Source organism: Pseudoliparis swirei, chromosome 15 (assembly GCF_029220125.1).
Source record: "Pseudoliparis swirei isolate HS2019 ecotype Mariana Trench chromosome 15, NWPU_hadal_v1, whole genome shotgun sequence".
Classification (NCBI taxonomy): domain Eukaryota; kingdom Metazoa; phylum Chordata; class Actinopteri; order Perciformes; family Liparidae; genus Pseudoliparis; species Pseudoliparis swirei.
The window spans coordinates 10,901,907-10,918,783 of NC_079402.1; the positions used below are offsets into that span (position 1 = coordinate 10,901,907).

At 41.9% G+C, this 16,877-nt stretch overlaps 1 protein-coding gene across 1 annotated transcript in view; it reads right to left on the minus strand.

The window, feature by feature from the left end:
- Nucleotides 1-16,877, minus strand: part of nsmfa (NMDA receptor synaptonuclear signaling and neuronal migration factor a) — a 43,364-nt gene that overhangs the window by 14,183 nt on the left and 12,304 nt on the right. The window contains 6 exon segments of the mRNA XM_056433017.1: nt 1,485-1,574; nt 3,104-3,156; nt 6,355-6,423; nt 9,827-9,899; nt 11,367-12,284; nt 12,556-12,617. Of these exon segments, the coding sequence (XP_056288992.1) occupies nt 1,485-1,574; nt 3,104-3,156; nt 6,355-6,423; nt 9,827-9,899; nt 11,367-12,284; nt 12,556-12,617 (1,265 nt within the window).

The following is a 16,877-nucleotide window of genomic DNA, read 5'->3' on the forward strand; positions in this document are numbered from 1 at the left end:
AGAACAATACCTTTCCCTCAGGAAAGAGGAAGAATGAGGCATCAACCACACCATTAGACTGTCATCAACAGTTCATTTATCTTTCATCGCACTCTGAAACACAGAAACGCTTAAGATGGAGGTGGAGAAGAAACATAAAACCACAGATACTCAGACGTCAACATAGACGGCACGTGCAACAAACAGCGTGGGTTGAAACCCGTCATTGAGACGCACGTTCCTCGCGTTAACATCGGGACCAGTGGACACACTCGGACTGAGACGCACACTCCATTTGGGAAGACATACTCACAGAAAGAGAGAGCATCACAACGTTGACGACAGACCCACGGTCATAGGGAGACAGATGGACAGGGTCAGAGTCAACAGCAGAGGCAGTCGGGTTGTTCGCGTGATGCTGTGTTTGAAGTGCAAATGTCTTGAGATTTGTTCGTTTTTTGCATGTTATTTAATCGACTGGAACTCAAGCTGGAAAAACTGTGATGACAAAATGCCACCTTACTCACGAGTCCTCTTCGGCATGTGTCAATGTGTACGTACTCGATGAGAAGTGGCTTTAACTTCCAAGTACATGTGAGTCATATTAGGCTGCCTTCCAGGTGGCCATTTATTAAGAAGTTAAAGGAGCAATATACAATATACAACATTCAAAGCATTAATATAATAGCAAACATGTATTATCTATGTAAAGTTATGGTGGAGTCTTCCTGAGCGAATTATAACACTTTTTTTATAGCACTTAGTTGTACTTCAGACTGCTATGGTTGGCAGTATTTCTCATTATATTGTGCACTTTGCATTATTTTTGACTGGCTGACCTTGGTTGCAGACGACAGGTGATCCGACTTCATTCCAGCTGTCCTGTAACTCGTATATATCAACGGGCTTATTACCAGACCGCTTGTGTAGTTCACAAATGCCGCTAAGTGACTTTCAACTCCAGACGAGCCGTTTGTGTAGGGAAATAATGAAATGACAAAAGCATTGAGTGAGCATAAAGCAAATTTAAACTGTAATCATTCTGCCAGTCAAGATGTGAGGGCACACAGGTTATTTTTTATAACGGCACACGCAGTAGATTGTTCATGTGCTCTCGCAAGTTTTTACTGCTTCTTTTTTAGATTATAAATACTAGAGAACTGCTTTAAAAGGAAATGTTTTCATCAGTCAGTCATGGTGATATCAGTGAATTTAAGTAGATTTAAAAGGTGAGGTCTAACATATCCAGATTAGTTTTTATTTTCTTCTTCTCTTGGGGCATGCTAGGGTTAATTTAAATGACACAGAAATGTACACCATTTGTAAATGTGACTCGGTTACCTCACAGTTTAAGCCTCTTTCCATGTTTTTCTTAATTGCACCATTTGTTTCTTAACCGTTAGAAAGTGTGTGTGTGTGTGTGTGTGTGTGTGTGTGTGTGTGTGTGTGTGTGTGTGTGTGCGAGTGTGTACAGTAGATGCGCGTGCGTGACTCTGTTAACTCACTGTCTCTGGGGTCATGAGGAGAGTCAGCCTTGACAGGGGTGGGGTCACTCCAGGAACGGCTGAAACTCTGCGATCTACGTTCAGCGAATGCTAGTGCAGGTGGGGAGAGATAATCACACACACGCCCCCCCCCCCCGCCTCGCCCCACACACACACCAACAAGCCGACAAGTTGGTCTTTTCCTCCACTCGCCACCCAAAACACCAAAATGAAACGGCGAATGCGGCTCACACACAGTGTTCAGACGATGCCGTCCCTCCTCTGCACAAACAAATGCCTGAATGTACAAACTGTCAAACAAACCAAACAACAACAACAACAACAACAACACATAGCTAACAATCAGATATGAATCATTGTCAAAGATCCTGCTGCTTCTCGTCAGTATCGATGGATCCAAAGGGCTGTGCTAGTTTCACAGATGTACTGGGCCTTGAGAGGATGAGCTCTGCTATGTAGAGTGATCTCTGTTCACTGACGTGCTTCATCAACAGAGTTCCTCATTCTGTTGCTTCTCTGTTCGTTTTGCTGCTGACATGAACTTGTTAAAAAAGCCCTTTTATTAGCCGAATCATTCATTTGATTTTTACTTGTGATCAAAAGGACTTTTTCAAGGTTTGCTTTTAGAAATAGCGTGTCATGAAACACACCACGTGTCCCATTCTGTGATCCGACAACCCTCATATTCTAAGATTTTTGACTAGCGTTTACATTTTTATAGTTGGAGATTTATCTGTTCTGCAGAAATTGGCTCCAAGATAAACACTTGTTCCTCACAGCGGGGAGAGCACGAACGGTGGGAGAACTTTGACGTCACAGCATCAAGAAAATTTGGGGGTTCAGTATATGTCGATCCGCTCTGGTGCAATATTTATTCAGCCAAAACTGTTAAATCACAAAATATTGATTTTTCACACTTTACATAAACGCCACTAAGAACTGGACTAGAAACATATGTTTTGCAATCCGTTCATAAGGCTTTAACAATTATCATCTTTTCATCCTTCTGCTCACACAACTTCTAAATTTGACACAAATCCCATTTTTAACCAACGTTTTAATTCAGATTATTGTTGAGCTTACTTTGTTCGTCTTTCAGGTCAACAATAATAAACAAGTTACAGACCAGTTGCATGAAAAGATAATCCCACTCACACTGACCCACATCTAGAACTTCTCTTTTAGATTTGCAGTGACCCTTACACAGACACTCGCCACTCCATCACTATCAATCAACTTTTTTTCATCTTCAATCAGCTTTTTAAAATGATTTAGTCTTTTGTCTCCAAACCTTACAACCAACCAAACAAAACAAGAAAACTCAGAACATTTAAAGCGATGTCACAGGAATAGACCACCTACACACTCGTACATTACCCATTCACAGACTCATATTGATGGCTCATCAACACACACACACACACACACTGATGAACATAATAATCCTCAAATAAATGCAACAGAGCAATACGAATCCCAATAAAACAGCAGCGTTTGGTGAATCACAAACATGCAAAATACGCACCAGAAAACATAAAGAAGAACACAGATGATGGTGGGGTGAACTACATCAGTCCATTTGAGCAAACATATGAACCACACACACACGTCTGACTCACTCTGTGCTTTCATCCTCCTGCTGCCCACCATCCGGAGATGCTTCCGGAAGTTCCTGTGGGTAGAGAAGTCGAGGCAGAAGTGGGATAACAGGGGGCGGAGGGAGGAACGTAAAGAAGAGAAGGAGGACAGAGGGAGGGAGGGAGGGAGGGAGGGGAAATAACGAAGCAAGAGAAGACAAATAGAAGAGTTTAGTGTCAAGCTACTATTTCTACTAAAAGAGCTAATATCCGCTTGTCGACTCCATAACTCTTTATAGATATGTACAAGCTATATTTGCGTTTTCTGCTGATTAAAGGTTCAAACAACAAATTACAGCTCCCTCATTTCTGTTGTCACAACATTCAACGACAACATATGTCAAACGATCGAATAAAACGGCGTTATAGCTGACTGGAAACCTCAAACGCGTTGAGGTCGCTCATCTTTTTGTTTTCAATTTGCACGCGTTTGCTTCTTGCATTAGCCTTCTAAAAGTCTGCACGGTTTTCATGTCTCCCAGCAAAAATGAAACATCTTGGCGACAAAAAAAAAAGACAACGTAATTCCACATCAAGGCTTTGCATTTCGATGTTCCCCTTGAAATCCATTCGGTGGGTTTAATGGCAACAAAGAAATGGGGCTCGCATGGTCTTCTCTGTGACTTCCTGCCTGATCCCAGCATGATGTTCGATGCAAGAGCCCCAGATAAACATCCTTTTATCTTTCTGCCTCCCTCCCATGTCTCACCTACACAACGTTTCTGTATATAGCAAGCAACGACTCATGATTAATGATCTCAGCATGTGTTTTTTCTCTGTGTGTGTGTGTGTGGGTGCATGTTTTATCTGGTGGTGGAGAAGCACATAGATATGGAAGCAACCTAAAAGGACAAACAGAATAGACTGTGGATTCGTTGTCCTTGGTTTACCCCATAAAGATGTCAGCACAACAACTGGCAACATCAAACACTGAATTTTACGATCAACACATCATGCAAAAACATGGTTTCAAATAACAGATTACAGATGAGCAACATCATCGTTGCTTACTTTGTACTTTAGATAATATCTTAACACACTACACACAGTTATAACCTGAATGTCCTGTGCTTAAACCTCAGCGTAGGAGAGGTGTGAGCACAGTTTACGAGCTTTAGTCAGGAGGAGAGGAGATGTGAGAGAACCATGGCCACCTCCACCTCCAACTCAAGACAATCCAACAGGTGCGCCCTCCTCTCTTCTTCTGCTCTTTCTGGGATGCTCAATAACTCCATAACTCATTTACATCTCTTTTTGAAAAGATGATCACGCCTGCTCTCTCTCACACATTGTTTGTGTTCCTTTTCTAAGTAAAAGTAGCCAACTTCATTCTCAGAATGTCAAAATTTCTCAATAATATGTATTATATGATTGGAGTTTGATTATCGATGCATTAATGCGAGAACATTACAGTTCAGCAGGGAATGGTGGGGCTAATGTTAATTACTACGAACTAATTTACTGCTGAGAGTATTCTACAACAGGCTTTATTAGTTGAATATAGTTCGTAATAATCTGGATCTTCAAATGATTTGGTTCATCATTATTGTGTCATGAATACATGATATTAACATAGCATTATTCCGAAAAAGAGACAGGAACTAAATACTGAACAAATAAATCATCCGAGCATTCTTAGCTTTAGAAAAAGAGTGAGCTGGTTTAAGATTAACCTTTTTATTCTCGTCTAGTAACTAATGCTCTGAACTAAAAGTCGGGTAGTAAACAGTACAGTATTTGAATTTTGATAAACAGTGGAGATTCAAATGTATCGAAATACTCAGGTAAAGCAAAAGCACTTAAACGGTTGTACTTGAGTAAAGTCAGGCGCCAGAAAATCAAAAATAACTAGGTCAACTCTTTTGATGCTGAAAAGGAAAAAAATTATGAAAAGGACAAAAAACAAGCAGTAGTGGGTAAAATCTACTTTTCTGGTGATTAAGAGCAATGCTGACATGTCTCCTTTCGTCTTTTTTGTGGATCGCTGTTGTTCATAATGGTTAGAATGGTCGTCTATGTCGGGAGGAGGATCTGGTGTCGACAGATGGACTGCCTGCAAACTGCTGCTGTATGAAATGATTTCTACTCTGCTTTGTAGCTCAGGACCGATCTATTCAAAAACACTGGTTACGTGTCGAAGGTGTTTCATCCACTTTGGGGTTTTATTGCCTTTTACAACTTTTGCCCCCCAGTCGGAAATATTAATATTACAGAAATGCTCCAAATTTGAGGCAGCAGCTATTCACCACATGTGGAACAAAATCTTTCCGTTTTCACAGTGTCAGGAATGCAACACATATGGCTACATGCGTCAAGAGACTCACGAGTAATCGTCTCTTTATTCTTTGATCTGGTTTTCCTGTTTGATCTGTTTTAATGGTGAAATAGTGAGAATAATATAGGCAAGAGTGGAAATATAAAAACAGAAGCATCTGACTGCCTTAGGGTGGACATTGCCTTAATGTGATAACATAATATAATCGGGACGGTTTCGGGTGGATACACTTTCCTGAGGATTTTAGTGCAAGGAGGCAAAATGTTCCTCAAACTTTTTCTTCAGCTATTTTTTCCTCTTTTTCAAATCACTCTGACACAGATGGATGACACCGAGATGTCAAAGACATTGAGATGTACTGCATGCATGGTGTCACATTCACCAGCTGCCCTCGTGTGACAGAGCATCTGGGCCCTGAGAGGGACACTTTCTGAACTTGTTACTGATGCCATTCCTCCGGCAACTGTTACAGAATCTGACTCAGTATTTCTGTCAATTATTTCCTTTTATGGAAATACACATGCACCCTGTTTTAAGATTAGTACAGAAACATTTGCAGCAGAAGGATAAAGTAACATACCAACTTGTATTGCGGGGGTTTGAATACGTCTGCTGAAATAAATGTTTCGAGCAAACCAGTTAATCAAGGTGTGGCTGAGCACAATCCACAATACGGGATTCATCCAAGTGTTTTTCAAACCCCTCATTCAGTAAGTACCCGTTTTGATCTCATAAATTTTGTCTGAGAATATAAATCCCTTTTAATGTGGCTGGCAGTAAAGATCCGGCCTTGAAATTGGTGCACTGTAGCCCTCACCTTCAAATGCCACGTTGGGACTCTATGTCTTTGTCAGATTAGACGCAGCTGTAAATAAGCAACAGCGGAGTCACTGCAGATCCAGAAACGAGTGCAAACGGCACAAAAGCAATGCACACCCTGGTAGGTGCAGCGTCGTACCTCTGGATGACTTCCACCGAATCCCGCTCCCTCTCTCGCTTTTGTATCAGCACAATTCCCCAGAAAGTCCTGCCGGGACGTGGCACAGTATTACAAGGGATGAGGGTAGGACAGTGCAGGGGGGCTGAGTCCAGGGCTTTTAGCTGCAGGGTTTATTTGGCTGTTAGGGGGAGGCCGAGGTAGCTAGACAGCAGTTAGCTTTGAGTATAAAAACCAGGAAGTCGAACCACATCACCAGCTCAAACCTTATTCTCTATTCATCCCGGTTACAGATGTGCCAGTCAGCATGTGGTATAATCCATTTTACAATAGAGACACTGATCGTGTGACCCTATGTGTCTTTTTAGTAGTTCCACTTCAGATATAATTATTTGATGATTCTTGATACCTTCCCAGAACCAGTCATGGATAGCTGTTATACATTAGTATGTGCAGTGGGTGTAATTTAGCACCTGCAGGCCATTGGGCTAGAGTAGCAACGCCACTTGAAATAGTGCCCATTCTCCAATGTTCTGGCTTCATACTTCCTATTCATTTTGATGGATTATTTTGAATTTTGGAGATGTCATTCACAAGCAAGACATCGACAACCAAATTGTAGAGGAAGCATGCGTTCATTGAAGTCAACTTTTGAGGCCATTCTGGCCTGCAGAAAGTGACACCTCTTTATGTGTCAAAGTACAAATCTGGTGAGAAATGCCTCACTATCCATGTGTGATTATGTCTTCAAGAGACTTACTTATTGCTAACCAGCAAAGATGTGACCCAGTAATCCCGTGGAGCTGATTAACATGCGTCCATAGCAGAGACAGAGAGAGAGATTCTCCAACCCTGCTCAACATAATTGACTGACTCTGTGGAAAGTAGTAAAATCATCATAATGGAAGTTGTGGAAAGTATTAAAATCCCTAAAAGAACATTATGTTCTTTTAAAGGTTTCATACAGATGGCGATATTCTGAATTAATCTTACTGTCAACCAATCCCATAAAAATGCCCAAACTAATTATGCATTCGTCCGTTGCTCAATATTTTCTGTCACAAATATATATATATTCATTTAAACATTTAAAACTTTACTCAAACAAGAAATAATGGGACAATTTTAATGTGAGCAACAACAAGCTTTTGTGCTCGGCACCATTTTGGACTCCAGTATCCAGATATAGTAATACATCTACGGTATAGCTTCAATTAAGAACTTATATATCAGTAGACCTTTGAAGGTACACAGCACTGAGGAAAAAATCCTTCAGCTACACAAATAATACTTGATTTAGGTCTTTTCATGGAGTTTTTTGACAATAAGAAAAATATAGAATATCCACCTGCTTTATCATTGATCATCATTTATAATAATCCCTTACCATTTACTGTAAACTAGCAGCCAGAGGTGAGCTAAGCTGGGTCTACATACAGAGAGTTTATCAACGCATATGAGCAGCTTGAGTTAGTTGGGTTTAGCTCGGTGAGATGTGGTAGAGCAGGGGTTGCGCAATATGAAATGTCGAGATTTGTTCTGATTCAAGCAGAATACATTCCTCTTATCACCGTTAACATTTATCTTAACCTACCTCAAAGCTTGCCTATACAATCAGGATATATTTCACGGGTGTTTGCAATTTGCACCCATCAAATGTCACACTGAACATATAACAAGGTTTAATATGGCTTCATGATTAACACATAGCTGAAAACTGAATGATAACTGACTTCATTTCAAACTTCAACCAATGGGAGAGTTTTAGCAGAAGGCCCCGGGGATCACATGTTAGCACTATAAATACTTGTTATTAACAAATCTCTCCAGAGCCAATTGCCACAGTCGATTCCACACACGCTGGAAGTCAGCCAGCACAGATTCGGTGTTAATTGGCGACGGCTGTCGAGTCGGATTAGAGGACTTCAACATGACTGCCACAGGGATCTTAAATGACCAAAGCACCTATCGCTGTGTCCTTCGGAGGGCCGGTCGTCTGGGCCACACTGACCGAACAGCTGGATGGATGAGAGCTGACGGGGTTTAGGTCAGCCAAAGCTCAGAGGGACATTTTCCCGATTTGAGCTCGGTAGAATGATCTCAGCTGCAGTGGATTACACCAGACTTTAGCCCTGCTGTCGTATGACAGCCCAGGAATGCAATTTCCCCCCTTTGGGCCTTTTTGAATATTTTTTTACAAACTTTAATTAAAATGCATTGTTTGTATTTTTGCTGACTAGGCTTCTAACTGACAATCAATAACTGTCAGATTATGATTGATGATTCGTAAAAAAAATGTTTTTGCCAAGCCAGAATGTCACACACACACATTCTCTCACACACTCACTCTCTCTCTCTCTCTCTCTTTCTCACACTCACACACACACACACACAGACCTCGACTCTAACATTCGTAGTTATTTATCGTACTGGTCAGTTTGTTTTCAGCTGAATCTCAATCACCCTACCCAAGGATAAAAAAGTGAAATGGTTGTCATCAAAGTTAAGGAACAGCTGTTCAGATCAAGAGGTAAGCTAGCTCAGAAGAAAAATAGGAAGCAGGCAGGGAAGTATACTCACGATATCCTGTTGGAGAGTCCCATGAATAATTAGGAAGCAAGAAGAGAGTAGAAGGGGAAAAAACAACACACTTTAGGCACCAGTGACCAATGAGTCCAAAGAGCAGAGAGAGGGACAACTGGGAGAGACGGAGACACACAGTGTGTCATAATTGACAACCATGAATAAACTCTAAACTTGTAGTGCTACATAATTAATACTGGTCTGAATTAATTTAATGGAGCGCATAAATAACCATTTTTATATATTGAGTGAGTCCGCCTTTGTATTCTGAATATGTTCAAACAAGTCTTGCAAAAGGATGCATTTAAAAGGATTTTTAATTTTTTTAAAGACAGGCATTGCTGGAAGATGCAGGAGATTCTATGTTTTGATGTGATGTGAGTTGAGATACCTCTCACAGCTGCAGGTGATCCTTTGGACCAGGTTGCTAACATACTTACACAGATGCTCACAGGCTTTAGCCCATGAACTTCAAACTGCATAAATGTTACATTACTGCCATTTAAATATGTTTCTAAATGTTTTATCCATGCTAGCAGCCAGCCTTTTGGGATACCACGCATCAATTATTTCACTTTATCACAACAAAAAAGAAGAATTGGCAAAGTATTCAATATGATGGATTGTCCTCTTTGAGCAAGCTGTAAGGTTCTGATAGCTGTTTTTATAGCTTACTGAAATGAAAATCAATGGCGACCTGGACGGGTGGAAATCAATAAAAAATCCTATAGCACACTTAAGAAAAATGGTTTGTGGGAATGTAAAGTTTGAAGTCAATGGTCTCAGATGTGCAAACACACCAGGACGGCCCGTTAACTCACACACCAGCCTGGCGTGTCGTCATCCACCACTGTGTGTGCATGCATGTGCGTTTGTGTACATGTAATTTGTGTATGTGTGAAGGTTGGACACTCACGCCTGCATGGTTGTTGTGGCAGTTTGAAAGCTGAACATATTTTCCTTTGGGAACCAGTTGGTGTCATCTGCAATTAGAGAGAACACATGATCATTCCAGGGTTAAGTGGAAAAAAGAGAATAATCTATGTGTCATATTGGCAAACATTGTAATAAATATATTAGAAATATGGAAGCACAAAACCAGCGACAGCACCAGCACTTCACATCCACCACTCCACAAATGGAGAGAGGGAGACACACAGAAGGAAACAGCAGAGGAGAGAGACGGGGAGACGAAGAGTCAGATATACAGACCACCATGTCACACCAACATCAAAGCCTCAGTCCCCACCAGAGCTGAGAAGAAATAGATTTAACTCACTTTTAACTGATGTTTCACTTTCATTCATCCAGACTTCGGGCTAAACTGGGTTGTTTCATCAGACTGATATTACATGGTAAAATAACTTACAATTATAAACTAACTGCAACTTACAAAATGCTCACTAAATATTAAGTGTGCTTGTTTTCACTCAATTTGTCATTAAACTTCTACAAAGCCAAGATTTATTACTTGGAAACAAATATACATTATATATATATACAGGACTGTCTCAGAAAATTAGAATATTGTGATAAAGTTCTTTATTTTCTGTAATGCAATTAAAAAAACAAAAATGTCATGCATTCTGGATTCATCACAAATCAACAAATATTGCAAGCCTTTTATTCTTTTAATATTGCTGATTATGGCTTACAGCTTAAGAAAACTCTAAAATCCTATCTCATAAAATTTGAATATTTCCTCAGACCAAGTAAAAAAAAAGATTTATAACAGCAAAACAAAATCAAACATTTGAAAATGTGTTTCCAGGTGTTTCGAGTTAATTAGACGATTCAAGTGATTTGTTTAATACCCTACTAGTATACTTTTTCATGATATTCTAATATTTAGAGATAGGATATTTGAGTTTTCTTAAGCTGTAAGCCATAATCAGCAATATTAAAAGAATAAAAGGCTTGCAATATTTCAGTTGATTTGTAATGAATCCAGAATGCATGACATTTTTGTTTTTTTAATTGCATTACAGAAAATAAAGAACTTTATCACAATATTCTAATTTTCTGAGACAGTCCTGTATATATATATATATATATATTTTAATAATGTCTTAAAATTAAAATATTTTTTAAGACATTATATTTCATTTGTTTGTTTCATGAGACTCAATAAAACAACAGTAAGCAACATGACAATAAATCCAGAAATTGATTCGGTTCAATATAAATTATATATATATATATATATATATATATATATATATATATCTATAACACATTGGACTCATAGGGAATCAAGTTTAAGTGGATCTTTCATTTTCAACAACAAAAAAAGTCATTCAGGCAAGTGATTGAAATGAGTCAAATGCTATTTCATCTCTGGTCCAATACTGAACCCGCCAAAGGGTCTTAAGAACAAACCCTAAACCCCCCTCCCGCCCTCATTTGGAATTCAGCGCCTCTCCCTCGCTCTGTGTCCTCCGCCCTCTCACCTCTCTCCAGCCCAGTCACCCGGTCCACACTCCACATCCGCTCTAGGCGCCGGTGCTGCTTGCCTGCCTCTCGGTTTGCGCTCTCCAGGTCCAGGGAGCCTTGGCTTCGCGAGGGGGCGCCGCTGCATGACTCACAGGCCAGCCCGCTGCACTCTGCCTCCCCTTTTCCGCCCTCGCCCCAGCCGCGGATGTTGTGGGCGCTGACGGAGGTCTGCAGCGGGGGTTGAGACAGGTGGTGGTGGTGGCCGTGGTGGTGTGTTCCATGGTGGGAGTGGGATCCGGCGACGGATAAAGACTGCTGCAGGTTGCCGCCGCTGCTGCTTCCGCTTGCTCCGCTCCCTCCTCCACCACCGGAGGGTGCATTGGTGCCCGGGGCGCCGTGGTGGTGGTGGTTCCCGTGGTGAGTGTCGTGGTGGTTTCTGTGATGGTGGCTGGTGCCGCGACCGCTGCTGGCGTGGTGGTGCTGAGTTGGAGACGATGAGGTGGAGGAAGGGGACGTGGAGGGCTGGATCAAGCCACCTCTGGATCCCAGCCCGCCACTCCCCGACTTCTCCTTCAGGACGTCCAGTTCGAGGCTCTCCTTGCTGCCCCGGCCGCTGCTCATCAGCATACCGCGCTGGGTGGTGATGGTGTACACGCGAGCAGGCTGCAGGGTGCACTCAACGCACTTCTGCTGGTCTTCCTCCGCTGAGAAGCTACGCTCGAGGGACAGTCGCGATGCTTTGGTCGAGATGGTGATACAAGGGGGCGGAGGCTGGAGTAAGCCCAGTGGGGGTTTCAGCAGGCTGGCCTCCCGTTTGTCCTCACAGCCCTTGGTGGTGTTGGAACAGGGACGGAGGTGGTTGTTGTTGTTGGGGCTAATCGTGTCACTTGGCGACTCCGGGTCGGGACCCACCAAGGTTTCACACAGAAGATGAGCTAGAATTATGGAAAAATAGACAAATATGAGGAAAAAGATAGCAGGGAGAAGAGAGAGAGAGAGAGAGAGATAGGACAAACTGAGGATGCCAAAATATCATCATCTTTCTTCGGTCACCAGCTACTGTTGTGATCCAAACACTCATGATCGCAACCTGGCATTTTTATAGCGGATGAGGTGAAGCAGGTGGAGGAAGTATTAAAGACCACAAAGGAAAAGGCAGAGCAGGATAGAGGGATGGACAAATGGCAGGATGTCTAAGACGCTGACCTGATCCGTTTCGGTTTTCAGGGTGTGTGTGGGACAGGTACTCTCCAAATGCTCGCGCTGCTCTGTGGGGACACACGACACACATAAAGACATTATTCATGGGTGGACAGGAGGGGTGAGTTGAAAGGAGAGGAAATGGAAGGGTAGAGAAGAGATAAGGGCAAGATAATTGTAAATATGAATCTAATTGCCTTCTTTGTGGGCTTGTGCCACCCACAGATTAAAGATGCAGCTGTTTTATCTCCACACTGCAGGCAGCCTCCGACTGATAGAGAAACGGCGTACGAGACGGTCGGAGGAGATACTGCAGAGTGAAGGATTGTAAAACTTTGTTTCTTCAGTACAACCTTTAGTTTTTGTCAGCGGGTGTCACTGCAGCTGCCGACCGTAAGAGTGTGTGTGTGTGTCCTTCCTTCATACACGCATGATGTATGTGCGGATGTAAACTGTATTTTTGTGTCAAGGAAAATGCTAAACAATGTCAACGACTGAAGAAAAATGATTTGGAGATGAAAATAGCTGCTGTAGGCTTCATGACCACAATGCTGCATCCGGGGCTTTGCTCTTTCTTTTACTCACAGAAATAAAGATAAACACGCAGCAGACCTCCATTCAGCCACTTACAACTAAAACTCAATGTCATAGAGGGTTTCACCTTTTAATGGAATCATCCCGAGTCTCGCAATTGAATGACAGTGACCTCCTAATGTTCCTGTGTGTGACAGGAGAGGGAAATGAGCAAAGAGACACTGGGCAGACGAAGAAAGACGAATCACTCTGAAGATATGCTTTCAATGTCAATCTGGAACCAAGAGGGAATGAGCAACGATAATCACCATTAGGAATACCGACATGACGATAATTAGGAATGAGCGGAGGGAGGAGAGGGAAGGAGAAACATGTGAGTAACTCTAATAGTGTATGCTATTCACAAGTTACTCCTGTTGCAAGGATCATGAGAGTCGTAATGTTTTCAGTCTACTTCTCAGAGCTTTTAACCTTTTATTAAACTAGTTTTACAGTTTAAATGACCTAACTTTAACTGAGAAAACACTCTCACTGAATCTATGACAAACTATTTACTAAAAAGGTCACTGTCTTGAGGAGCAGCTTTTCCACAAACTCTAAAGAAATAAAATAAAATGTGCAATTCCAAAGGATTCATATATACAAAATTAACTTTTCTTGTTATTACCTCATCAGTAGGTAAATACTGAAAAACATTGTGCTTTACAGAAAATTAAGCAGCACTCAATTCAACCTGAGGTGTAACACTGACAGACCTGAGTCTGGAGGAATTTCGAATGGGAAAAGCTGAATTTTATATTCAGTAGGATGTTTAATTGAATCATCCTAACAACCACCTAAGTATCCCCCATGTCCGGATGGTTTGATCCAGCCTGGCACACTCTGCTGGAAACATAGAGGGACGAGTCGGCATAAGAAACGACACCCCGCTGCATAAAAAAGTCCCTTCAAAATAAAATCAAAGGATGGAAAAAATATATATATTCACATTTTTATTTGCCCAGGCAAAGGCCCGCGACCCACTTAAAACGGGTCCACGACCCACTAGTGGGTCGCGACCCACCAGTTGAGAATCACTGCTCTAGCACATTCAGGGAAGTGGCCTCTTTCCCGATGCAGCTAAAGTTGGAGGTGACTGAGCAAAATAATCCCCTGAATACGGGTGAATCTGTGGGTAAACGCCAGCTTCCTGGGAGCTCTGTCAATTATTAAAGCCTGTCCAACACAGCAGGCACACGCAGTAGGAGTGCAGTGAAGACAGACCTTCTCCAAACACGGCTCGTTCCTTCTCTCTCACACTGAGTTTCTTGTTTAAACTGAGACAGATACAATGTTTACCTCTGTTACCTTTTAACAGCGCGGTTGTAATGCTACATGTTTGACCTTAAGATGTCCTATGAATGGGACTATGACTTTACTACTCGAGTTAATAACCCTCATCATAAAGCTGCCACATTATTTATTGTTACTGACGAGGAAGTAGAAAGTGTCGATATCGTCCATTTGGGGAAACTCTTGTTCTTCCCAAATATTAATCTTTTGTGAATACATATCAGTAATTGCAGAGCATAACGTAAGTTTTGACACTATCGCCGCCTTCATTATCACGATGTAGGTTGTAGTGGAGACTTTCTGTGAGAGCTCAGGGATAGTGGGACCCCCATCAGAAAGAACCAAAACACCAGATATTCTTTATCACATCAAAGATACTGGATGGGACACATAGCAGCTTCATTCTGTAGTCTGCCTGCAGTCCCAGAAACCAACCGCGAGGCTAACATTATTATGATGTAATACTGTAACAGCAGCTTTTCTATGACTATGCACCATGTAAACACAATATAAACTGAATTAAAGATGTAAAAAACAGATTTGACTGAACAACACACGGCCTGAAGAAAAGCAAAGAATGCAGGTGTCATCTTAGATTTACACGCCTTGAGATGTCTGTGAATACAGCAGTCGGCTGTGTGAGTGAGTCAACCGTCATACAATAAATTCAAGAGCAAAAAATAGGCAAGCAAGAGATGAGATGTTTGTTTCCGCGTATGCGTCCGTGTGTGTGTGTATGTGTGTGTGTGTGTGTGTGTGTGTGTGTGTGAATGCAGAAATGTAACAAGCAACCAGTCCAGTTGAGGACAGTTGTGATAAATGTAGTGTACGCTCGAATCAGCAGGTGTTCCTCTCAGGCTCTGAGACGTGTTCATGTTGCCCTTCTGTTTTATAATTCAACAGGCCGGGCACTCTGATGAGAATCAGCAAACAATGGTGCAAGAGACTCGAATCATGCATTATACATGAGAGGAAACGGACTCGGAAACGGGCCGAGCAAAGCACCTCTCAATCCCTCCATTAAACAAACCCTCTCTGTGTTGTCTCATATCACTGTTTTGCACCTACTCCATATATGATATGTAAGCACCACACGTCAGGGACACAGGTGCATGAGGCAGCAGGGGAGATTAAACATTTAAAAAATGGCGCACATGGGGAAAAATGAAAGCGGAGAATTTAGAGACCGAGAAAAATAGGAAGAGCCTGACGGGCAGAAATGGGATTCGTCCTGCATGCTCTCAGACACGTGACAGGGGGTTTGGGGAGAGAAACGAGGGAGGGAGGGAGGGGAGGTTCTCAGGAGGAGAAACGGGATTACAGCCGCGAGGAAGAGGAGTATACAGAAAAATGGGGGCATATTAAATATGAAAAGGTGGAGTAAACTTGAGGAAGCTGAGGCAGACGGAGAGAGCAGTGAGGACAATGAGGAAGAAAGAAATGAAACTGACAACCGAGTCTATTTCCTTCCTCAGGACAACTGCATCTTTGAAAATCAACTCAACCCTGAACGCCGGTTATTTTAACCCCTTAAGTGGTTTCTAGAGGCCCATGGATACATATGTCATAACATATTGCAGTCAAACAGCCGTGAAGACGATGGCACGGGTTCAAATTCAGGGTCCTAGATTCAGATCAAAGTGGGTATTTTGATTATGAGATATGCTGCTTGAGAGTGAACTTATTAACCATAAAGGTACAGTAGAAATGTTCTTCATAATCATATGAACATTAACTTGAAGAGACTAAAACAAGTGTCACGTTTTAGTGTTCCAAGTTTATGAGCTTTTGGGAGATGGGAGTTGGCAACCAAAGAGGGAATCTCTACACACACTCTGCCAAGTCTTGTACTTGTATTATTTTTTATAACAGGGAGTTGACCACAGGTCTCTGTAATGTGCTTCATGCATCAGCCATTATATTTTCTAAAGTGGTGCAAATAAACAACAACACATTGTTAATGTTGGCCATGTATGCTTTGTTGTCTCACATGGGTGAAGGCGGAGGAGTAGCAGGTGAAGGATTTAAAACCCAGAAACCAGGTAGGGGTGCATGCAGGGCCTAAGAGGGGTTTTTGGTTTTTTCAGTGTTTTGGGGCGGATTAAACTGTTTTTTGTGGAAAAGCAAAAAATTAAGACAAAAAATGTTTGGAAAAAAATAGTGGAGGATGAAAAGGATGGGCGTTTTTTTATAAGAAAAAAAATCCCGGGCCTTTGCCACACAATAAAATAAATTTTAAAATTTCCCCTTTTTAAGGAACCCCCCCGGAAGAAGCAGGCCCCCAAGTTCCTGGGTAAAGGGGGGAAAATGGGAAAAGACACTAGGGAAAGCGAATCACTCAAAGAATGTTTTGTCTCTAACCAAGAGGAATGGCAAGAAAACCCCAATTGTGCAAGAAATTAAATGGGGGGGGGGGAAGGGGAAGGGAAAAATTGAGTAAAAATGTGTAGCTTTTCACAAGT